Source organism: Choloepus didactylus, chromosome 1 (assembly GCF_015220235.1).
Source record: "Choloepus didactylus isolate mChoDid1 chromosome 1, mChoDid1.pri, whole genome shotgun sequence".
Taxonomy (NCBI): Eukaryota; Metazoa; Chordata; class Mammalia; order Pilosa; family Megalonychidae; genus Choloepus; species Choloepus didactylus.
The window spans coordinates 57,853,350-57,879,628 of record NC_051307.1 but is presented as its reverse complement, the minus strand read 5'-3'; the positions used below and the strand labels follow the sequence as shown (position 1 = coordinate 57,879,628).

Sequence of the window (26,279 nt, the reverse complement as noted above, 5' to 3'; positions counted from 1 at the left end):
ACTCCTTACTGGATTTATGATTTATTTGAGATATAGTTGGTATATCTAAATTTAGTTGTAACCTACTCCGCTGGGAGACGTTCATTATTTCTCCTTTTAGTTCTTCCATCATCATGAACTCAAATTGCAGTGCCCAATCTTCTGGAGTGTGGCTGTTGCACTATATTTTTTCATTGTTAAATCACAATTGTTGTCATTTTATAGAAGATGGCACTTTTTCTCTTTTGTTTATGTAGTTAATGACACTGGTGCACAGATTATCTGTTACAAATTGCTGCTGTCCTGCTATTAATGGGTACAAGCCTGTTGTCTAACCAATGGATCCTATTTGCTTTTTCAATAAAAAGCATTGCTAAGCATATTGTTATAGTTCAGTTAATCTCTCTTTATATCAGTTGTACCTTTATTGGTTCATGAAATTATAATGTGTATCAAAGAAATAAGTTCAACTTAAATCAGATACATTTTTAATGTAATATAGCTTTTAATCATTTTTTTCTTTCATGTTTAAAATAAAAGTGGTTATATGCCCAAATATTAGAGAAAGAACTTTATGTTTATCTCTTAGAGAGAAAACCTATATAACATTAAAAAGTACACATATTAAGAATTTATAAAAGGGCCTCATGAAGATCTTGATCTATAATTTTGTATTACTTTCAACTGGGAGTCTATGCATTTATTTCTCAGAACCCCAGGATACTCTACAAACATGCCCATATAAACCCATAATGCATCTTTATCTTCATCAGTATTATCATTTATGTAATGGGATAGTCCTTAGAGAGAATTAATTGCTAGCTATCTCCTTGCTACTTAAAGGCACTCTTGGAACAATTACTGTGTATTTATGGGAATGGGGCATTTATTTATTTATTGCCTTTCTCCTAACAATCCTGTAGCACTTGTGTCAAGAAGATAACAGCATAAAGATGTCCACTTAACATTGTGAGAATTATTCATTCTCCCATCCCCACCATCCATCTCAGCAGCACCACATGACCATTATATGGGGATCACTCTTACAAGCTAAAATTATGATTATTGCCACTTAAAAGCATATTGAATCTATCCTTTCTCAATCAGTTTTCTTATAGCAGAAATTTATTCCTTTTTATTTTATTTTTTTTAATGGAAAGAAGGACCCTGACTTAGGGATCATACAAACTTGGTTAAAGAGAGGTCACTGTTTTAATTTTAGACCAGACTGTTAGAGGTTAATGCAATCACCACATTGTTTGTTTGGATGTTTATGTGAAATAAACTGTGTATTTAAAACTAACAGGCAAGTGCCAACCTCTACAGTTGATGTAGGATAAACAATTTCCACAACTTCCTAGAGCTACAAATCATTTCCCTTTTTAAATAACTTAATTTCAAGCTGTATATGGTAGTTTGAGAATAAAATATGAAAAGGGGAGAAAATGAAGATATGATTTTTGTATTGGAAACTTAATTCCAGAAATTTCATGCATAAATACACATAAGGACTTCAACATCATATTTAAATTGTTCTTTTAAGTGCTTTGCAAAGGTTCATAACCCAACTTTAAAATGATATTTTTGCATGCCAATGAAATATAAAATGGATGGAATAACTTGGAATGTTCTTGCCAAATTAACGACAAGGAAATCAGAAAATAAAAAAGAATAATTAATATACTGTTTTCCCCCTCTTCTCCTTAGTATTGTAACATAGCTGGCTCTTTCCAAATTTTACATTTTAAGGGCAATTTATTTCACTCACATAAGTATTTTTCCTATATTATTTATTTCAAATAAGGTAAAGTGCAATACTCTGAGTTACTCACTGTGATATAGCTAATGTAAAAAAAGCATGAGCTTTAGAGTCAGACAGACCTCAGTTTGAATACCAGTCATGCTACTTACTATGGATTTGGGGTACTTCAGTGAGTTAATTAATCTGCCTGAACCTCAGTTTTCATCTTTAAAACGTGGATATTGATGAGAGTTGCTATGAGGATGAAATGGGGAAATATATGTGTAAAGTGACTACATAGTAACAATAATAATAATAGCTACCATTTAATGTGGCTTACTATAAGATACATACTTTAGTAAATGTTTTATACATTTAAAAATTTAATCCTTACAGCATTCCTATAAAGTAGGGGTTATTTTTGTTCCCATTTTATAGATGTGAAAATAAAGGATAAAGATGTTAAATAATTTGCCCAAACTTGCACAAGTCTCAAGTATCGTGAGCAGAATTCTAACTGGGGTCCATCTGTTTGTTTATCTATTGCTGTGCAACAAATGACAAAACTTAGTGGCTTAAAATAATAACCGTTTTATTATCTCTCATGCTTTTATTTGTTGACTGGCCTGAGCTGGGTGGTTCTTCTGGGGTGGAGGGACTGGGGTCTGTAATGTCTGAGATGGCTCTGCTTCCTCACCAGGCTAGCACTCGATGCTGACTATCTGCTGAGTTCAGATGTGGAGCTGTCAACCGGACAACTGGAGCACCTGTCCTTCTCTTTGCAGTATTTCATGTGGCCTCACCAAGTAAATTGGCTTCTCTCCTCATGGAGGCCAAGTTCCAGGAAGAGATGTTTTAAAAGAGGAGTTCCAGTGTGCGAATGCATAAGAAGCCTCCACTTGCATCACACTTCCTAATACCCTATTGGCCAAGACTGGTTACTTGGACAAATGTGAAGTGTGAAGACCAGAAGGTCCCATTAAGGCAGCTAAAGTAACAGTTCACTGCACCACCTACACCAAAAGCCCTCTTTTCTGTCTTCCAAACTAGCATGGCTGTTAGTCTTCTTAAGCTCCTCCTGGATGGCATGTTGGTCAAAGCCTTGTGAGAAGGACATAGGAGTTTCAGACACATAATCAGCTGCCTGTTTTTAGTAAGCTTTTATACTTTCCTGCTTCCAAATATGACATAAAATTTCAGTTTCATTTAAATGGTATTAAAAGAAATTTCAGTTTTATGAAAGAAAAATGTCTCCCAAAGATTTAAATTATTTTATGAGTTTTTATGTCATTCTATACCAGAAGTTTTACACTCTATCATTATTCAAATAAAACTGAATATAGAGCAATCTATTTCTTAGCGTATATGACTAATTTTGGTTTTTTTAGAAATTTTCTTTCAAAGGAATGACCATGATCTGACTATTTCTGTAAAAAAGGGATTTTTGCTGCAGAAATTGTAATCTTTTCTTCATTTTATACAAATTATAATAATTCATTTCTAATGGCATTTGTATAGATAGGTCCCATAAATAACTTTTTTGCTTACAAGTTTTATTCAAAATGAAGTATTCCACATTTTTACATGAATTTTATTTCTAAATGGAAGTATTTTACCTTAATAAGTCAAAATACATAAACTATATCTTCCATTAATAATGATATTTAGGCAGCTAAATAAGTGAAATACTTAAAGAAATTAGAAAGAAATATATAGCCCTTTACTCTTGATTCATTACTTCAAGTTAAATTAGCAATTATTTATAGGTAATATCATTTCAAAGCTATTTGGTGACCAGTGCAAACTCTGATAATGTCATAGCTAAATATCAAGATCCTCAGGAGTGACATCAGAGATCATATCTGAACTAAGTTATCTCCTTAATGGCTGGTACTGTTATAACATTTTTTTAAGGCACTGATGTAGTTATATAAAAGAAGCAATGAAGAAAAACAGTAACTTACTTTTCGTGACAACACCTTCAAGGCGAATGATATTTGGATGGTCAAACTGACCCATGATAGTAGCTTCCCTTAGAAAATCTCTTCTTTGCCGGTCTACGTGCCCACCTTTCAAAGTTTTGATGGCAACTGGGATCTCTCTTTTCCCTGGTGTCTTCAAACGCCCACTACAGACTTCTCCAAATTCACCTTAAAATGTGAACAAAAGTAGCTATTTGGTAAACAGAATACTTATATTACAGAGGAATTGAATTGTAGTGGTTTATTTTCACATGAAGATACCTTTCTTAAAAAATTAAGTTTGTGATGACAATATGCTTGATTAGCAGCATTTCATGACTGATGGGATGCATTTTCATATGCTGTACCACAGGAACTTCCGTTGAAAGATATCTCTATTGTTCTGAGAAATTATGGCTAGCAGAATGGGTGATGCTAATGCAATTCTACAGAAAAGCAATCACTGCATAAAGTTTCCTGTTCCTGTTCTCGAATCTGATATATGGGCCCAACGCTGCTCTCTTCAGGGAATCCATCATGCACGTGCAGCTGATTTGGTTCCCCAGGCCTGGGCTTCAGTGACCATTAGAAATTAATGCTAGGGTCATTTGGTATATGAACATATTGAAAAGACCACACCAAATTAAACTATAAAAAGAGATTATTGAGGCTAAATTATCAGTCACTTTGTTGGAAATACAAATAAAGTAGGATAAACTATGGTTCAGCACAGGCTCCTTCAGGGAGATTAAATAATTAACAAATATTTATCAAGCATTTACTACATATACATCTGGTGCTAGGTGTGCTGTGAATTTCAAAAGAAGTATAAGGCTTGTAATCTTTTCCTATAGTCTAGTGGGAAATTTAGGTGAACTTCAATGAAACCCTTAAGAACACAAGATCCAAGACCTTCTAGCTGTATTAATTAAGAAAGGAGCATAATCAGTAAGAGCAGTGGGGGCTGGAAGACTTTTGGAACTTGAGCTGTGTCTTGATTGATGGTTAGGATTTGTGCTTGTGAGAGAAGCAGTTTCATTAAAGATGGGTGTGCAGAGGGAAGGAAAGGGGTGAAGACAAAGATGCAAATGTCAGAAATAATAGAGTCTGATGTGTACATGAGATAGTAAGGAGATAAGGCTGACTAGAGGGGTCATTGTGGGAAAAAAGATCAGGGTCTTTCTCAGTGCAATGCTATAAACTTAACAAAGCATGAAATTACGAGTCTTACTTTTTCTAGGGCTGATTACTACCATGGACTTAAGAGCATGAGGTTTTAACAGCAATTTATTCATCTATAAAATGAGGATAATAATAAAATCTTCCATAAATCCATAATTCTATACTTCCCCTTCTCCTATAAAGATACTGTGAAGATGAAAAGTGATGCTATATGTGGAAATGCTTATAAACTGTAGGGTGCTCTTTATGTGCTTTAAATTATATAAATTTTTGGAAGGATGAGAGGAATGAAAATTAAAGTTCCTTCAGTTGGTCTGTTAGTTGGATGTGATGTAAGTTTAAGAGTAGAAGTTCAAGTTAAGTTTTTGCAATACCACAAATTTTAATTAACCATTCTTTCTTTGGACCAATTTGTCACAGTTAACTGAACGCTGACTATACATAAATATTAGGTATCCTTTTGGTGTAGGTGCTAATTTTTTTTTTAAGTAAAAGAAAATAACCATGAAGGAAACAAAATAAATTTGCTTCTTAAAAATTATGTGGAAGGCGGGGCAAGATGGCAGACTGGTAAGCTGTATGTTTTAGTTACTCCTCCAGTAAAGTAGGTATAAAGCCAGGAACTGCGTGGACTGGACACCACAGAGCAATCTGACTTTGGGCATACTTCATACAACACTCATGAAAACGTGGAACTGCTGAGATCAGCGAAATCTGTAAGTTTTGCGGCCAGGGGACCCGCGCCCCTCCCTGCCAGGCTCAGTCCCGTGGGAGGAGGGGCTGTCAGCTCCGGGAAGGAGAAGGGAGAACTGCAGTGGCAGCTCTTATCGGAAACTCATTCTACTGACCCAAACTCCAACCATACATAGACTGAGACCAGAAACCAGAGAATCTGAGAGCAGCCAGCTCAGCAGAGAGGAGACAGGAATAGAAAAAAAAACAGCACGAAAAACTCCAAAATACAAGTGGAGGATTTTTGGAGTTCTGGTGAACATAGAAAGGGGAAGGGCAGAACTCAGGCCCTTAGGCTTATATGCAAATCCCGAAGAAAAGCTGATCTCTCTGCCCTGTGGACCTTTCCTTAATGGCCCTAATTGCTTTGTCTCTTAGCATTTCAATAACCCATTAGATCTGTGAGGAGGGCCCTTTTTTTTTCTTTTTAATCCTTTTTTCATTTTCTAAAACAATTACTCTAAGAAGCCCAATACAGAAAGCTTCAAAGACTTGCAATTTGGGCAGGTCAAGACAAGAGCAGAACTAAGAGAGCTCTGAGACAAAAGGCAATAATCCAATGGCTGAGAAAATTCACTAAACACCACAACTTCCCAAGAAAAGGGGGGTGTCGGCCCACAGCCATCATCCTGGTGGACAGGAAACACTCCTGCCCATCACCAGCCCCATAGCCCAGAGCTGCCCCAGACAACCCAGTGTGACAGAAGTGCTTCAAATAACAGGCACACACCACAAAACTGGGCATGGACAGTAGCCTTCCCTGCAACCTCAGCTGATTGTCCCAGAGTTGGGAAGGTGGAGCAGTGTGAATTAACAAAGCCCCATTCAGCCATCAGTTCAGTAGACTAGGAGCCTCCCTACACAGCCCAGCAGCCCAGAACCGCCCTGGGGGGACGGCACTCACCTGTGACATAGCACAGTCATCCCTCAACAGAGGACCCGGGGTGCACACCCTGGAAGAGGGGCCCACTTGCAAGTCTCAGGAGCCATATGCCAATACCAAGGACTTGTGGGTCAGTGGCAGAGACAAACTGTGTCAGGACTGAACTGACGGATTAGACTATTGCAGCAGCTTTAAAACTCCAGGATCACCAGGGAGATTTGATTGTTAGAGCCACCCCCCTCTCCCTGACTGCCCAGAAACACGCCCCATATACAGGGCGGGCAACACCAACTACACACGCAAGCTTGGTACACCAATTGGACCCCACAAGACTCACTCCCCCACTCACCGCAAAGGCAAAGCAGGGGAGAACTGGCTTGTGGAGAACAGGTGGCTCGTGGACGCCACCTGCTGGTTAGTTAGAGAAAGTGTACTCCACGAAGCTGTAGATCTGACAAATTAGAGATAAGGACTTCAATTGGTCTACAAATCCTAAAAGAACCCTATCAAGTTCACCAAATGCCAAGAGGCCAAAAACAACAGAAAATTATAAAGCATATGAAAAAACCAGACGATATGGATAACACAAGCCCAAACACCCAAATCAAAAGATCAGAAGAGACACAGCATCTAGAGCAGCTACTCAAAGAACTAAAGATGAACAATGAGACCATAGTACGGGATACAAAGGATATCAAGAAGACCCTAGAAGAGCATAAAGAAGACATTGCAAGACTAAATAAAAAAATGGATGATCTTATGGAAATTAAAGAAACTGTTGACCAAATTAAAAAGATTCTGGACACTCATAGTACAAGCCTAGAGGAAGTTGAACAACGAATCAGTGACCTGGAAGATGACAGAATGGAAAATGAAAGCATAAAAGAAAGAATGGGGAAAAAAATTGAAAAAATCGAAACGGACCTCAGGGATATGATACATGACATAAAACGTCTGAATATAAGACTCATTGGTGTTCCAGAAGGGGAAGAAAAGGGTAAAGGTCTAGGAAGAGTATTCAAAGAAATTGTTGGGGAAAACTTCCCAAATCTTCTAAACAACATAAATACACAAATCATAAAAGCTCAGCGAACTCCAAATAGAATAAATCCAAATAAACCCACCCCGAGACATATTCTGATCACACTGTCAAACAAGGAAGAGAAGGGGCAAGTTCTGAAAGCAGCAAGAGAAAAGCAATTCACCACATACAAAGGAAACAGCATAAGACTAAGTAGTGACTACTCAGCAGCCACCATGGAGGCAAGAAGGCAGTGGCATGATATATTTAAAATTCTGAGAGAGAAAAGTTTCCAACCAAGAATTCTTTATCCAGCAAAGCTCTCCTTCAAATTTGAGGGAGAGCTTAAATTTTTCACAGACAAACAAATGCTGAGAGAATTTGCTAACAAGAGACCTGCCCTACTGGAGATACTAAAGGGAGCCCTACAGACAGAGAAACAAAGAAAGGACAGAGAGACTTGGAGAAAGGTTCAGTACTAAAGAGATTCGGTATGGGTACAATAAAGGATATTAATAGAGAGAGGGGAAAAATATATATGACAAACATAAACCAAAGGATAAGATGGCTGATTCAAGAAATGCCTTCATGGTTATAACGTTGAATGTAAATGGATTAAACTCCCCAATTAAAAGATATAGATTGGCAGAATGGATTAAAAAAAATGAACCGTCAATATGCTCCATACAAGAGACTCATCTTAGACACAGGGACACAAAGAAATTGAAAGTGAAAGGATGGAAAAAAATATTTCATGCAAGCTACAGCCAAAAGAAAGCAGGTGTAGCAATATTAATCTCAGATAAAATAGACTTCAAATGCAGGGATGTTTTGAGAGACAAAGAAGGCCACTACATACTAATAAAAGGGGCAATTCAGCAAGAAGAAATAACAATCGTAAATGTCTATGCACCCAATCAAGGTGCCACAAAATACATGAGAGAAACACTGGCAAAACTAAAGGAAGCAATTGATGTTTCCACAATAATTGTGGGAGACTTCAACACATCACTCTCTCCTATAGATAGATCAACCAGACAGAAGACCAATAAGGAAATTGAAAACCTAAACAATCTGATAAATGAATTAGATTTAACAGACATATACAGAACATTACATCCCAAATCACCAGGATACACATACTTCTCTAGTGCTCACGGAACTTTCTCCAGAATAGATCATATGTTGGGATATAATACAAGCCTCAATAAATTTAAAAAGATTGAAATTATTTAAAGCACATTCTCTGACCACAATGGAATACAATTAGAAGTCAATAACCATCAGAGACTTAGAAAATTCACAAATACCTGGAGGTTAACCAACACACTCCTAAACAATCAGTGGGTTAAAGAAGAAATAGCAAGAGAAATTGCTAAATATATAGAGACGAATGAAAATCAGAACACAGAATACCAAAACCTATGGGATGCAGCAAAAGCAGTGCTGAGGGGGAAATTTATAGCAATAAACGCATATATTGAAAAGGAAGAAAGAGCCAAAATCAAAGAACTAATGGATCAACTGAAGAAGCTAGGAAATGAACAGCAAACCAATCCTAAACCAAGTAGAAGAAAAGAAATAACAAGGATTAAAGCAGAAATAAATGACATAGAGAACAAAAAAACAATAGACAAGATAAATATCACCAAAAGTTGGTTCTTTGAGAAGATCAACAAGATTGACAAGCCCCTAGCTAGACTGACAAAATCAAAAAGAGAGAAGACCCATATAAACAAAATAATGAATGAAAAAGGTGACATAACTGCAGATCCTGAAGAAATTAAAAAGATTATAAGAGGATACTATGAACAACTGTATGGCAACAAACTGGATAATGTAGAGGAAATGGACAATTTCCTGGAAACATATGAACAACCTGGAGAAGAAATAGAAGACCTCAATCAACCCATCACAAGCAAAGAGATCCAATCAGTCATCAAAAATCTTCCCACAAATAAATGCCCAGGGCCAGATGGCTTCACAGGGGAATTCTACCAAACTTTCCAGAAAGAACTGACACCAATCTTACTCAAACTCTTTCAAAACATTGAAGAAAATGGAACACTACCTAACTCATTTTATGAAGCTAACATCAATCTAATATCAAAACCAGGCAAAGATGCTACAAAAAAGGAAAACTACCAGCGAATCTCCCTAATGAATATAGATGCAAAAATCCTCAACAAAATACTTGCAAATCGAATCCAAAGACACATTAAAAAAAATCATACACCATGACCAAGTGGGGTTCATTCCAGGCATGCAAGGATGGTTCAACATAAGAAAAACAATCAATGTATTACAACACATTAAAAACTCGAAAGGAAAAAATCAAATGATCATCTGAATAGATGCTGAAAAAGCATTTGACAAAATCCAACATCCGTTTTTGATAAAAACACTTCAAAAGGTAGGAATTGAAGGAAACTTCCTCAATATGATAAAGAGCATATATGAAAAACCCACAGCCAGCATAGTACTCAATGGTGAGAGACTGAAAGCCTTCCCTCTAAGATCAGGAACAAGACAAGGATGCCCGCTGTCACCACTGTTATTCAACATTGTCCTGGAAGTGCTAGCCAGGGCAATCCGGCAAGACAAAGAAATAAAAGGCATCCAAATTGGAAAAGAAGAAGTAAAACTGTCATTGTTTGCAGATGATATGATCTTATATCTGGAAAACCCTGAGAAATCGACGATACAGCTACTAGAGCTAATAAACAAATTTAGCAAAGTAGTGGGATACAAGATTAATGCACATAAGTCAGTAATGTTTCTATATGCTAGAAATGAACAAACTGAAGAGACACTCAAGAAAAAGATACCATTTTCAATAGCAACTAAAAAAATCAAGTACCTAGGAATAAACTTAACCAAAGATGTAAAAGACCTATACAAAGAAAACTACATAACTCTACTAAAAGAAATAGAAGGGGACCTTAAAAGATGGAAAAATATTCCTTGTTCATGGATAGGAAGGCTAAATGTCATTAAGATGTCAATTCTACCCAAACTCATCTACAGATTCAATGCAATCCCAATCAAAATTCCAACAACCTACTTTGCAGACTTGGAAAAGCTAGTTATCAAATTTATTTGGAAAGGGAAGATGCCTCAAATTGCTAAAGACACTCTAAAAAAGAAAAACGAAGTGGGAGGACTTACACTCCCTGACTTTGAAGCTTATTATAAAGCCACAGTTGCCAAAACAGCATGGTACTGGCACAAAGATAGACATATAGATCAATGGAATCGAATTGAGAATTCAGAGATAGACCCTCAGATCTATGGCCAACTGATCTTTGATAAGGCCCCCAAAGTCACTGAACTGGGTCATAATGGTCTTTTCAACAAATGGGGCTGGGAGAGTTGGATATCCATATCCAAAATAATGAAAGAGGACCCCTACCTCACACCCTACACAAAAATTAACTCAAAATGGATAAAAGATCTCAATATAAAAGAAAGTACCATAAAACTCCTAGAAGATAATGTAGGAAAACATCTTCAAGACCTTGTATTAGGCGGCCACTTCCTAGACTTTACACCCAAAGCACAAGCAACAAAAGAGAAAATAGATAAATGGGAACTCCTCAAGCTTAGAAGTTTCTGCACCTCAAAGGAATTTCTCAAAAAGGTAAAGAGGCAGCCAACTCAATGGGAAAAAATTTTTGGAAACCATGTATCTGACAAAAGACTGATATCTTGCATATATAAAGAAATCCTACAACTCAATGTCAATAGTACAGACAGCCCAAATATAAAATGGGCAAAAGATATGAAAAGACAATTCTCTGAAGAGGAAATACAAATGGCCAAGAAACACATGAAAAAATGTTCAGCTTCACTAGCTATTAGAGAGATGCAAATTAAGACCACAATGAGATACCATCTAACACCGGTTAGAGTGGCTGCCATTAAACGAACAGGAAACTACAAATGCTGGAGAGGATGTGGAGAAATTGGAACTCTTATTCATTGTTTGTGGAACTGTATAATGGTTCAGCCACTCTGGAAGTCAGTCTGGCAGTTCCTTAGAAAACTAGATATAGAGTTACCATTCGATCCAGCGATTGCACTTCTCGGTATATACCCTGAAGATCAGAAAGCAGTGACACGAACAGATATCTGCATGCCAATGTTCATAGTGGCATTATTCACAATTGCCAAGAGATGGAAACAACCCAAATGTCCTTCAACAGATGAGTGGATAAATAAAATGTGGTATATACACACGATGGAATACTACATGGCAGTAAGAAGGAATGATCTCGTGAAACATATGACAACATGGATGAACCTTGAAGACATAATGCTGAGCAAAATAAGCCAGGCACTAAAAGAGAAATATTATATGCTACCACTAATGTGAACTTTGAAAAATGTAAAACAAATGGTTTATAATGTAGAATGTAGGGGAACTAGCGATAGAGAGCAATTAAGGAAGGGGGAACAATAATCCAAGAAGAACAGATAAGCTATTTAACATTCTGGGGATGCCCAGGAATGACTATGGTCTGTTAATTTCTGATGGATATAGTAGGAACAAGTTCACAGAAATGTTGTTACATTAGGTAACTTTCTTGGGGTAAAGTAGGAACAGGTTGTAAGTAAAGCAGTTATCTTAGGTTAGTTGTCTTTTTCTTACTCCCTTGTTATGGTCTCTTTGAAATGTTCTTTTATTGTTTTTTTTTGTTTTGTTTTGTTTTTTCCTCCATACAGTTGACTTTAAAAAGAAAAAAAAAAAGTTAAAAAAAAAAAAAAAGGGAAAAAAAATACGTAGTGCCCCCTTGAGGAGCCTGTGGAGAATGCAGGAGTATTGGCCTACCCCACCTTGATGGTTGCCAACATGACCACAGACATAGGGGACTGGTGGTTTGATGGGTTGAGCCCTCTACCATAGGTTTTACCCTTGGGAAGACGGTTGCTGTAAAGGAGAGGCTAGGCCTCCCTATAATTGTGACTAAGAGCCTCCTCCCAAATGCCTCTTTGTTGCTCAGATGTGGCCCTCTCTCTCTAGCTAAGCCAACTTGAAAGGTGAAATCACTGCCCTTCCCCCCTACGTGGGATCAGACACCCAGGGGAGTGAATCTCCCTGGCAACGTGGAATATGACTCCCGGGGAGGAATGTAGACCTGGCATCGTGGGACAGAGAACATCTTCTTGACCAAAAGGGGGATGTGAAAGGAAATGAAATAAGCTTGAATGGCAGAGAGATTCCAAAAGGAGCCGAGAGGTCACTGTGGTGGGCACTCTTATGCACAATTTAGACAACCCTTTTTAGGCTCTAAAGAATTGGGGTAGCTGGTGGTGGATACCTGAAAGTATCAAACTACAACCCAGAACCCATGAATCTCGAAGACAATTGTATAAAAATGTAGCTTATGAGGGGTGACAATGGGATTGGGAAAGCCATAAGGACCACACTCCACTTTGTCTAGTTTATGGATGGATGAGTAGAAAAATAGGGGAAGGAAACAAACAGACAAAGGTACCCAGTGTTCTTTTTTACTTTAATTGTTTTCACTCTAATTATTATTCTTGTTATTTTTGTGTGTGTGCTAATGAAGGTGTCAGGGATTGATTTGGGTGATGAATGTATAACTATGTAATGGTACTGTGAACAATCAAATGTACGATTTGTTTTGTATGACTGTGTAGTATGTGAATATATCTCAATAAAATGAAGATAAAAAAAAATTATGTGTAGGGAGAACCGAAGATGGTGCTGGGATAGACAGGGTAAAAAAAAAACTTCCATGAAAAATACTAGATAAAAGCCAGAAACGGACCCAGAACACCAGTTCCAGCAATGCACCAGGTGGACAAGTTCTGCTAAATCCACAGGGACCGTGCACTTGGTGAAACCAGGAGTCTGCATTGTGAAACAAGTGAGTAAGCTGGCTGAATGTCCGGTAGCCATGCTGTGGTGTGGGGAAACCATGGGTTGGCATTTGGAGGTGGACTAGTTCTTTTTTAAAAAAACCCAAAAGCGGCTGCAGAGACAGCAGTGAGAACCGCACAGTGAAGCGTGGCAGGAACAGGTGTGCGAACACCTCAATATCTGGCATGGAAGATAGCCTTTCACGCACCAGCTGCTAATCGTCTCAGAGCAAGGCAGGCAGAGGTGAGCCAAAAGTGGAAAATAACCACACCCCTTGCAGCCGTCTTCCCAGTGGGCTGGGAATGCTCCTTCCCGGTGCTGGAGGCAGAGCCCAAAGCTGTGCCAAAAAACCCAGTACAACAACAAGTGTTTCCAGCAACACACACATGCCACAATATCAGGCATGGACAGTAGCCTTTTGCTTACCCACAGCTAATTGTCCCAGAGCTGGGAAGGTGGAGCTGTTCAAAAAAGGGGAAATTGATGCACCCCATACAGCCATCCTTACAGCAGGCTGGGAACACACCTACACGGCCCGGTGGCCCAGAACTTCCCTTGAGGGATGGTGTGCACTTGTGATGTAGCACAACCTTCCCTCAGCAGAGGCCCTAGAAGGGCATGGCTTATAAGAGAGACCCACTTGGAAATCCCAGGGACCATACACCAATACCAAGGACCTGTGGGTCAGTGGCAGAGACAATCTGGGGCGAGACTGAAATGAAGGTTTAGACTCTTGCAACAGCCTTAAATCTCCAGGAACACCTGGGAGGTTTGATTATTAAAGCTGCCCTCCCTCCCTAACCACTCAGACACATGTCCCACATTCAGGGCTGACAGCACCAACAACACACCCAAACTTGGTGCACCAGTTGGACCTAACAAGAATCAGACCCCCACAAAACACAAAGACAAAATTGGGGAGAACTGATGTGAGGGAAATAGTGACTCATGGATGCCATTGGCTGGTTAGTTAGAGAAAGTGTACTCCACCAAACTGTAGATCTGACAAACTAGAGGTTAGGCTTTGAATAATCATACATATCCTAAAAGAACCCTATCAAGTAGAACAAATGCTAAGAGGCCACAAACAACAGAAAATTTCAAAGCATATGAAAAAACCAGACGATATGGATAACCCAAACCCAAACACCGAAATCAAAAGATCAGAGGAGACACAGTACTTGGAGCAATTAATCAAAGAGCTAAAGACAAACAAGAGCATGGCACAGGATATAAAGGACATGAGGAAGAGTATGGCACAGGATATAAACGACATGAAGAAGGCCCTAGAAGAGTGTAAAGAAGAAATCGCAAGAGCAAATAAAAAAATAGATGATATTATGGAGATGAGAGAAATTGTTGACCAAATTAAGAAGATTCTGGATACTCATAGTACAAGACTAGAGGAAGCTGAACAATGAATCAGCGACCCTGAGGGCTACAGAATGGAAGATGAAAGAACAAAAGAAAGAATGGGGAAAAAAAAAAATCAAAATGGACCTCAGGGATGTGATAGATAAAATAAAACATTCAAATATAAGACTCATTGGTGTCCCAGAAGGGGAAGAGAAGGATAAAGTTCTATAAAGTGTATTCAAAGAAATTGTTGGGGAAAAGTTCCCAAACCTTCTACACAGAATAAATACACAAAGCATAAATGCCCAGAGAACTCCAAATAGGATAAATCCAAATAAACCCACTCCAAGACATATTCTGTTCAGATTGTCCAATACTGAAGAGAAGGAGCAAGTTCTGAAAGCAGCAAGAGAAAAGCAATTCACCACATACAAAGGAAACAACATAAGACTAAGTAGTGACTACTCAGCGGCCACTACTCAGAGGCGGGAAGGCAGTGGCGTGACATATTTAACATTCTGAGAGAGAAAAATTTCCAACCAAGATACTTTATCCAGCAAAGCTCTCCTTCAAATTTGAGGGAGAGCTTAAATTTTTCACAAACAAATGCTGAGAGATTTTGCTAATAAAAGACCTGTCCTACTTCAGATACTAAAAGGAGCCCTACTGACAAAGAAACAAAGAAAGGAAAGAGAGATATGGAGAAAGGTTCAGTACTAAAGAGATTCAATATTGGTTCATTAAAGGACAATAAGGGAGAGAGGGAAAAAATATATCTGACAAACATAAACCAAAGGATAGGATGGCTGACTCAAGAAATGCCTTCACAGTAATAACACTGAATGAAAATGGTTTAAACTCCCCAGTTAAAAAATTGGCAGAATGGATTAAAAAATATGAACCATCAATATGTTGCATACAAGAGACTCATCTTAGACACAGGGACACAAAGAAATTGAAAGTGAAAGGATGGGAAAAAATATTTCATGCAAGCTACAGCCAAAAGGAAGCAGGAGTAGCAATATTAATCTCAGATAAAATAGATTTTAAATGCAGGGATGTTATGAGAGACAAAGAAGGCCACTACATACTAATAAAAGGGGCAATTCAACAAGGAGAAATAACAATCATAAATATTTATGCACCCAATCATGGTGCCACAAAATACATGAGACAAACACTGGCAAAACTAAAGGAAGCAATTGATGTTTCCACAATAATTGTGGAAGACTTCAACACATCACTCTCTCCTATAGATAGATCAGCCAGACAGAAGACCAATAAGGAAATTGAAAACCTAAACAATCAGATAAATGAATTTGATTTAACAGACGTATATAGAACATTACATCTCAAATCACCAGGATACACATTCTTCTCTAGTGCTCATGGAACTTTCTCCAGAATAGACCATATGCTGGGACATAAAACAAGCCTCAATAAATTTAAAAAAATTGAAATTATTCAAAGCACATTCTCTGACCACAGTGGAATACAAATAGAAGTCAATAACCATCAGAGACTTAGAAAATTCACAAACACCTGGAGGTTAAACAACACACTCCTAAAATAACTGGTTTATATTGTAGAATGTAGGGGAACTAGTGATAGAGAGCAATTGGTGAAGGGGGAATGATAACCCAATAAGAACAGATAAGCTATCGTGGGTGAGTTTAACATTCTGGGAATGCTAAACGTTCTGGGTTTGTTAATTTCTGGTGGGTGTGATGGGAACAATTTCACAGAAATGTTGCTATATTGGGTTATTTTCTTGATGTACAGTAGGAACATGTTGGACTCCCTTGTTATGGTTTGTTTGAAATGCTTTTTTTAATGTATGTTTTTTCAAAAAAAATTTTATACAGTTGATTTAAAAAAAATAGAGTTAATTGGGAAAAAAAAGAAAAAAATGAAAAAAAATATGCAGAGCCCCCTTGAGGAGCTGGTGGAAAATGCAGGGGTTTTGGGCTTCCCACCTCGATGGTTGCTGATGTGCTCACAGACAGGGGACTGGTGGTTTGATGGGCTGAGCCCTCTATGCAGGACTTGCCCTTGGGAAGACTGTTGCTGCAAAGGAGAGGCTAGGCCTCCCTATAATTGTGCCTAAGAGCCTCCTCCCGAATGCCTCTTTGTTGCTCAGATGTGGCCTTCTCTCTCTAGCTAAGCCAATCACTGCCCTCCCCGCTACGTGGTATCTGACACCTAGGGGAGTGAATCCCCCTGGCAACGTGGAATATGACTCCCAGGGAGGAATGTAGACCCAGCATCATGGGATGGAGAACATCTTCTTGACCAAAAGGGGGATGTGAAAGGAAATGAAATAAGCTTCAGTGGCAGAGAGATTCCAAAAGCAGCTGAGAGATCACTCTGGTGGGCACTCTTACGCACAATATAAACAACTCTTTTTAGGTTCTGATGAATTGGAATAGCTAGCAGTAAATACCTGAAACTATCAAACTACAACTCAGAACCCATGAATCTTGAAGACAATTATATAAAAATGTAGCTTATGAGGGGTGACAATGTAATTGAGAAAGTCATATGGACCACACTCTCCTTTGTCTCATTTATGGATGAATGAGTAGAAAAATGGGGGAAGAAAAAAAAAAAAGGAGAAAAAGGCACCCAGTGTTCTTTTTTACTTTAATTGTTCTTTTTCACTTTAATTTTTATTCTTATTATTTTTGTGTGTGTGGCAATGAAAATGTCAAAAATTAATTTTGGTGATGAATGCACAACTATATAATGGTACTGTAAACAACTGAATGTATGCTTTGTTTTGTATGACTGCATGGTATGTGAACATATCGCAATAAATATGAATAAAAAAATTATGTGTAAACATGTCTATTAGAAACAGAAAGCGGTCTAACAAGAAAGTTTGTTTTAGCTATGTTAAAGAAAGAATAAGCAAATAAAAAATACTGACTGGACCATGGTCCCTTGAAAATTCAGTGTATACGATATTGGGGTTCTGCAAATCTTGCATAAATTTAACATCAGTGACAAGAATAACCTCTTTTACTCAATCACACTTTCATCCTATTGGGAGATAGATGTTCTTAAGTTTATAGGAAACAGAAGCTATGGGTTTTCAATTCTCTTTGTAATGATGCTTTTGATTTTTTAAAAAAAGTTTCCTCTTGGGGATATAAAGAATGACAATTGATAGAAACTTTCTACATTTTTCTATTAGGCCTTGAACCTTGAGAGAAAAGATTTGAGTATGTGTTTAAATTAATGTCCGATATATCCAGGCCTACTAAGATACTTGAAATTCATTCTCAGCTCATCCTGGTCTGTTGTGCTGAACATCCAGAACAAAACATAAATTTCTTTTATTTTTTGCCTTGGTAAATCTGCTAGTATGTATAAAGATTCAGCAATATTTAAAACCCCTCACCTGCCATAGCCCATAATTATGTGATTTTTCTGTTCACATTTCATAGTAATGCAAATCAACTTTTGCTATAAGGAAATGAATAGAGAACTTTTTTGATATTTTATCAAGACAGAAATAGTGGTAATTTTGTTGTCTGAAATTCATGTATCTTATTAACACCAGGCAGGTGCTTTCTTCATGTCAAGCTTTATACAAGCAAGCTGTTATCACACTTATTTCAGTGATACTGAATATGGCTGCCTCAATTAAAGATCTGAGACTCCTAGTGCATTCTTTAGGCAAAGTCCAGAAAGTTCGGTCACAGAATGTATTAAAGCTCTTATCTGTAGTAGGCCTGGATGTATCAGACATATCAAGCAGACAGGAAAAAATATTTTAAATTAAATGCATAATTTCAAATATTTCCAAAGACTAATCCACTATGTGATTGCCTTTGTGGCAAGAGTGGAGACCCATATGTAATCATAAGTTACATATATATCAACTTGTTAGTCCAAATATAAAACATTGACTGTAGGAATATGGTATTAACTTACTCTTTTCCCTTTTTCCAATACCGTGGTGGTGTCATTATTACAAAGCTAGCACTTACATAGCACTTATTGTGTGAGAGATGCTGCTCTAATCACTTAATATATATTCTATTCTTCACAACAAAACTTTAAGGTGGGTACCAGTATCATCCTTATTTTATAGACAGGGGAATGGAGACACACACACACATGCTACTGAACTTGTCTAAGGTGACACATTTAGAAACTGAGCTAGGTGAGCTGGGATTTGAGCCCAGGTCATCTGACCCCAGAGTCCATGCTCATAACCATGAGTCTTTGCTATTGGGCTGTTTATCATTGATAATATTTTCATGTGTTAGTTGCTAACTTCCCAGACTGCAACAATGGTGTCTTCAAGCTAATTATTGTATACACGTCATATGGACAGGTGGATTGAATGATAATAACCATATCCTAAGGAGTCATTTATTCTAAAATGAAAACGGACACCTACCTCTAATTATCTTGTATGTTAGATGGTTTGGAGAAATCACTACAGTCTCGTGTCAAGAGAACAAAGAAAATTATATTTTCTGTAATTGGTATTCTATATTATTGATCTTCTGCCACTGACAGACTTTTCATTGACTAACAATGCTATCTACCTCCCTGGATGTTGCCAAAACCTGTCTGGACAGGCAATTTTGTTGTATAATATAAAGAGCCATAATAAAATATCAGTTTGTATTGGGTTTTCCTATATAATCAAACTAAAACTGTAAGGAGAAGGTGGGCATGGTGAGAGGCATTCTGCCCTACAGGACTGACATGTCACGATCACCTGGGGGATTTCGGAAATTTTACTCCCCATGTCCTGAGATTCTGATACTCTCCTACATTCAACCCCTTGAGAGTCACTGATGCAAAGAGTCACAGCCCCTGATAGTTTTATGATGTTTATGAAACATCAGGTATGAGGTGTTTCTTCCCTCATACTTGATGTTTCCCTTTGAGAGGAATGCTCTTCACAAGTTGTTCCTTTCTTCCCTGTTCACCAGCTCCTCAGTCCTTCTTTATGTGGATGACTCCTTATCAGCAGTAAAGGCTGAGCTTGATGTCATTCCTTCAAAAAGCTTTCCCTGATTAAACTATCTAACTTAGCCTCCAACCACTAACAGGTCCTTTTAACAGTGGGAAAAAAAATCAGCAAACTCTGATACTCAGAAACTGGCCTGGCTCTCAGAGCTAGGCTATGTTATTCTCCTATCAGAAATAATCCCAACCATAGACAAAGTTTCTCAGAGTAACTTTGTGTACATGTCATACAATGAGTAAAAGCAAGTAAAATGAGTAAAAGCAAGGCCATTTAATAATTTTGTGTAAATACAGGCAAAAGAGCAAACTCAATGCACCATCACCAAAATAACAAACATTCCCCTTCTCTTGGTTAAAATGAGTGACTGCTACTTCCTGGCACAAGTACAGACATACAGACCAATGGAATTGAAGTGAGAGCGCAGAAATCAACCTTTACATTTAAGGCCAACTGATTTTTGACAAGGAGTCAAAGACAACTCAATTTGGAAAGAAGAATTTCTTCAACAAACGGTACTGGGAAAACTGGATCTCCATTTGAAAAAAAAAAAAGAAGAGCACCCCTAACCCACATCTTACACAAAAATCAAATCAAAATGGATCCAAGACCTAAATATAAGAGCCAGAACTGCCAAACTCCTAGAAGAAAATGTACGAAAGCATCTTCAGGGCCTTGTGTTAGGCAATGGTTTCTCAGATTTTACATCAAAAGCACAAGCAACAAATGAAAAAATAGACAAATGGACATCATGAAAATTCAAAACTTTTGTGCTTCAAAGGACATTGTCATGAAAGTAAAATGACAACCTACCTGATGGGAGAAAATATTTTGAAACTACCTATCTGATCAAAATTTTGAATTTTGATGGCTTTATACCCAAAGCACAAGCAACAAAAGAAAAAACAGATAAATGGGAATTCCTCAAAATCGAATACTTCAGTGCTTCAAAGGATTTTGTTAAAAGGGTGAAAAAGCAATGGACTCAATGGGAGAAATATTTGGAAACAACATATCTGATAAGGGTTTGATATGCTGAATATATAAAGAAATCCTAACTGAACAATAAAAAGACAACCCAATTAAAAAATGGGCAAAGGACATGAATAGACATTTCTCCAAAGAGGAAATACAGATAGCTAAGAGGCACATGAAAAGATGCTCAGCTTCACTAGCTATTAGGGAAATGCAAACCAAAACTACAATGAGATATCATCTCACACCTACTAATATGGCCACTAGTAAACAAACACGCAACTACAAGTGTTGGAGAGGATGTAGAGGGATTAGAACACTTATTCACTGCTGGTGGGAATGTAAAACGGTACAGCCACTGTGGAGGATGGTTTGGAGTTTCCTCAGGAAACTAAGTACAGAGTTGCCTTACGACCCAGCAACCCCGCTACTCAGGATATACCCAGAAGATCTGAAAGCAGGGACGTGAACAGACATTTGCACACCGATGTTCATAGAGGCAACATTCATAATTGCCAAAGGACAGAAACAACCCAAGAGTCCATCAACAGATGAATGGACTAACAAAGTGTGGTATATACATATGATGGAATATTATTCAACACTAAGGAGAAATCCTGAAACACATGACAACATGAATAAACCTTGAGGACATTGTAATAAGTGAAATGTTAGACACCAAAGGACAAATTTGTATGATTTCATTGATATGAACTAGTTATAGTATGTAAACTCATATACATAAAATATAGAATATAAGTTACCAGGATATAGAATGAAGCTACAGAATGAGGAGCAGTTGCTTAATATGTGAAGAATATTTAGGTTGAAAGTAAACGTTTGGAGATGGACAGAGGTGACGGTAGCACATTATTATGAGAATAACTAACAGTGCTGAATGGTGTGTTAATGTGGTGGAAAGGGAAAGTTTAGAGTCACATATGTCACCAGAAGGAAAGTTGGAAGTTAAAACATGGCAATGTATAGCATAGTAAATATCCACAGTAGTGAATAACAGTCCATGAATAATGGTCCATGAATAACTGTACAAATATAAAAAAGTTCTTTCATGAACTAGAACAAATGTAAAACACTATTACAAGGAGTTAATAATAAGGGGTATATGGGGAAAAAGGTACCTATTGCAAACTATGAACTATAGTTAACAGTAATATTTTAATATTCTTTCCTCAACAGTAACTAATGCACTACATGAATACTATACATCAATAGTGATAGAGAGGGGTTTGGGAGGATTTGGGTTTTTCTTTTTTTATCTTTAGTTCTTTTATGTAGTAATGAAAATGTTCTAAGATTGATTATGGGGTTGTATGCACAACTATATGATGATACTGTGAGCCAGTGACTGTATACTTCAGATGGTCTATATGGTGTATGAATGTATCTAAATAAAACTGCATTAAAAAAGGGTAAAAAAAAAAAAAAAAAAAAAGAAAGAAAAAGGAGTTAAAGCAAAGAGGCATTGAGGAAAAATAGGTAATATTTTCTTCTTCCAGAATTCTAAAATAATTTGCATTCTTTAAGCCACAAGTGGCTTGTGGTGATTGTTACAAAGCAATAGGAAAATAATGCAGTAGCATTACCTTTCCTTGCTCTTCTTCACCCATGCATCATACGTGCCTCCTGCTCTCAATCTCCCTGATAGTGCTTTAATTCAGGTCTGTTTATCTGTTCTTTGCCCTCTGACTGTTATTACCAGATGCTATTGATTCTTTGTCTCACTTTGCTTTATGCTGTATTCTGCAGCCAGAAGAATCATTTTAGAAATCAAATCGAATCATATCACCGCCTTACTTAAAAGCCTTTAACAAGTTCTTACAATTTCAAAGATCAAGTCCAAGATCCTTATCATGGATAATAAGGCCATCCTCTGGGTAGCAGGAAGCAATATGGTATGGTGCTCAAGAATGGTACATTGAAATTAGAGAGGAGTTCAAATACCCAGGCTGCGACTTGGCAGCTGTGTGTTCTTAAGCAAGATGCTTACTCATTTTAGGCCTGATTTTCTCCTTTTAAATGGGAAACTGAATATTAGTAGTATATTCTGCACTGATTTGTTATGGGAGATAATGCATGCATAGTACTTAGCATGGGACTTGGCAAACAGTGATATCTCAAATATCAGTTTCCATTTTAGGATGAATAATGTCCTCCTCTTAAGCACCATTTTTCAGCACTCTCAGATAAGCCCTTTAACATTCTATTAACAGCACTTCTCTCATTGTATTGTAATTCTCTGTTCATTTATCTTTTCCACTGCATTGTGAAATTTTTGTGGACAGGGATTCTCTCTTCTCTTTAATCCCCTAGCATCTATCATAGTGAACACAGTGAGTAACTAACATTTCCTGAAGGCATGATTGGACAGATAACCTCATGACAGACACCTTCATCAGTATTTAACCCTCTCTGTGAATGTACTCACTAAATATTTTCAGGTACTGCTTGAGGGGCAACCATGAGACATTATCATTATATGTAAATTCCTGCTCTAGCACAAATAAGACATTTTTGAATTCAGTCAGGCAATAAAAATGATCAGTATTCACAGTGGAGGGCTTGTGTTTAGACAGGCATGACTAAGAGAATCAGTGGACTGTCAGCTGTAGTGGTCAAAATGCTTCTTTTCAGACATTCACAGGCAATTATTTTGATTAAAACAGCAATAAGTGTCCTGAATTACTATTAAATATGATATAATAAAAGTCTTCAACACCAAAAAAGCCTTTGTGTAGCTTTAATATATTAATGGTTTATAAATAAAAATACAATATAAGGTCATTTTATCTTAAAATAAGGAAATATGCATAGAGATACTCACTAACACTTTTGTAGATTAAACTATGATTCAAAATGGTAGACATGTTAATGTGATTTTGTTTATTCTCAAGGGATAATAACAGGCAGATATTCTATTAGAATAATAAACATCAAAAAGTTTGTTTTCATGTTAAAACACTATTTTCACTAGAGTAAACTTTATTATCATAAGTAAATTTTTATTCAATCAGGTTTTGGCTTTCAGAAGACATTACTCACACCTTATCTTTTAAAAAATGTTATGCTTCTTTATTTTATTTATGCAAAAAATAATGTTTACACTGAATCCTAACTTGAAATGTATATAAACTATGAATGCTATCAGTTGTACCTAAATTCAGTAAAGGAGAAAAAATGCATTTTAGAAGCAATGAAATATATGTTGGACATTTTTTTAGGTAAGATATATCATTACAAATTTATTTCATAATTACTTTTAGCTTTATTTCAATAAGAATAGTGGAAGTGCTTATTGTTCAATTAGTGTAATGTAGTGCAATTATAACATTTTAAATTGAAAAGATATTGCTCTATAGTCTATATAATAATAACACACAAAATCTGATGGTAAAATCAGGTTTCAAAAAAAACAGAAAAAATTGGGACTGATTTTACCATTTTTTAACAATAGGTCTGTTAAAAGTATTACATTTCACATAATAACACTAAAAATGCATATGCTATAATAGTAAATATAAAAAGGAATTTAGTATATACAATAAAATATTACATAGTGTGATTCTAATTTTGTAAAAAAATAAAACCTTTATGCTTAGGAAATAGGAAGTGTACAACTTTGGGAAGGTTAAACATGAAAATGAGATTGTATTGCAATTATTTGGCTTATGGGAGCTTTCTTTTGTCTAGTTTTTGGTATTGTAAATTTTCCTCAATGGCACTGAAAAGATGAACCTTGTAATATTTTAATGGTTTTGAGTAGGTGATTTAAGTATGTTGGAAATAAGTGTATAAAATATTAAAAGACCAAGAATTTAAAGCAATAACCTTAAACATAATGGAACGCACAATTATTTAGAGACTTCATTCCTCAACATTCTGGAGAGTTGAAATTTGCCTGTACTTGTCAAATTAAAGTCTTCCAATTGTTATTGAAAAGCAGCAATAACTAATGAAGTAAGAAATCAGAATATCTAAAATATAAATGTAAATATAATGAAAAATTTGAAGTCCTGATAAATATTTTCTATAAAATGATATTTTAAATTTCATTCTTAACCCAACATAAAATGAAAATTTGGATAGTCATTAATGTCATTGGATTTTTAAAACTCTAATATAGGGCAATGATGGCAAAATTAGTTAACATCACAGTTTCTGAGTATGAAAGTAAGAATACTTTCTTCCAAATACTTCTCCAGCTCATCATCACAGATTGAAACTTCACTGTTAGAAATTAATTCCTCTATCTCAAAGCATCTTGACTGTTTAGTATTGGTTATTTTCCAAAGTGACTTCCAGCTTTGGGGAATGCTTTGTGTTTTGGTAGAGGGTTGGAAACAAAGACTGGTTCCTAACTGGGCACATACAGATAGGGATCTTGGGTAAAATTAGGTAAACATTTCATGCCTTGGAGGTAGAAAGATAAAGTCAAACTTTTCCCAATCCACAATTTTGTTTGGGGAGTAAAATTTCAAAATTCTGTGAAAGAGTTTGTATAAACTTGAATTTATCTGTTTCTTAGAATTATGTGTTTGGTAAATCTTGCCAAAAAATACAAAATAAATAAAAACCCAAAACAAAATCTGCATCTGAAATTTGAGGAAAAATGTTTAATACTAATAGTTTCTTTTCCTCGTGGGGTCAGTTTTTGTAATAGACAATTTTCTAGGAAGTTGTCTATTTTATCCAGTTTTAGGTTTATTGTCATAAAGTCACTTATATTTCCTACCAATTTTTTTACCCCCCAAAAAAAGAAGAAATTAAAAAATTAACAGGACAAATACATGTAAATACCAAGATACTCTTGCAAAGAGATGAAGCAGATATGAAAATAACAAGGGGAAAAAGTAACAGTCTAATGGCTATGCAACTGTTGGAGCCAAAGAGCTGGCTCAAGGAAGTGATGGTGAGTTTTAAAAACTTGTGGAAAGAAAGCTCTGGAGGAGATGGACGCATTTGAGAGAACAACAGTAAAGAAAGGATCCGTGAGGCTTCTGGCAAGAAGTTGGGATCTTGGAACACAAGAGGACTTAGCTGTGACCAGGGACTGTGGCTCAAGTGCCACTCTCTGAGCAGCCATGGGCAAGTGACTCAAACTCTCTGGAAGTCAGTTTCTGCTACAGGCAGGCTTCAGGCTGCTCCACAGGTCCCCCTTGCTTTGTGATAAAGGCCAGCAAATGAGTGATGGTGGGCTGAGGAGGAAAGTACAGAAGCACTTTCAGTCCCATCAGCAAGAGCCACAATGGTCCCTTGCCCAGGCTCAGGCAGTCCACACACAGCCCCAGCCCCCTAACCAGCTGGATAATGAGGGCATGGATCCAAGTGGACACAGGACAGGAGGCCCAGAGAGACTGTGTGGCCAATACCCATCCATGCATTGATTCCTCCATCTTCTCACTTTGTGATTCAGCAGGTATTTATTGAGCAACTACTATGTGCTGGGCCCAGTTTGGGCACCAGGGAAGCCCTGGTGAAGACCACATGGTCCTGCTCCCCCACAGCAGGAGAAGGGTGCTGAGCAAACAATTACACAAGTAATTACTATTGGGGA

At 37.0% G+C, this 26,279-nt stretch overlaps 1 protein-coding gene across 1 annotated transcript in view; it reads right to left on the bottom strand.

The window, feature by feature from the left end:
- EPHA6 (EPH receptor A6) overlaps positions 1-26,279 on the bottom strand; it is a 1,002,097-nt gene that overhangs the window by 244,361 nt on the left and 731,457 nt on the right. The window contains 1 exon segment of the mRNA XM_037834014.1: positions 3,685-3,870. Within this exon segment, the coding sequence (XP_037689942.1) occupies positions 3,685-3,870 (186 nt within the window).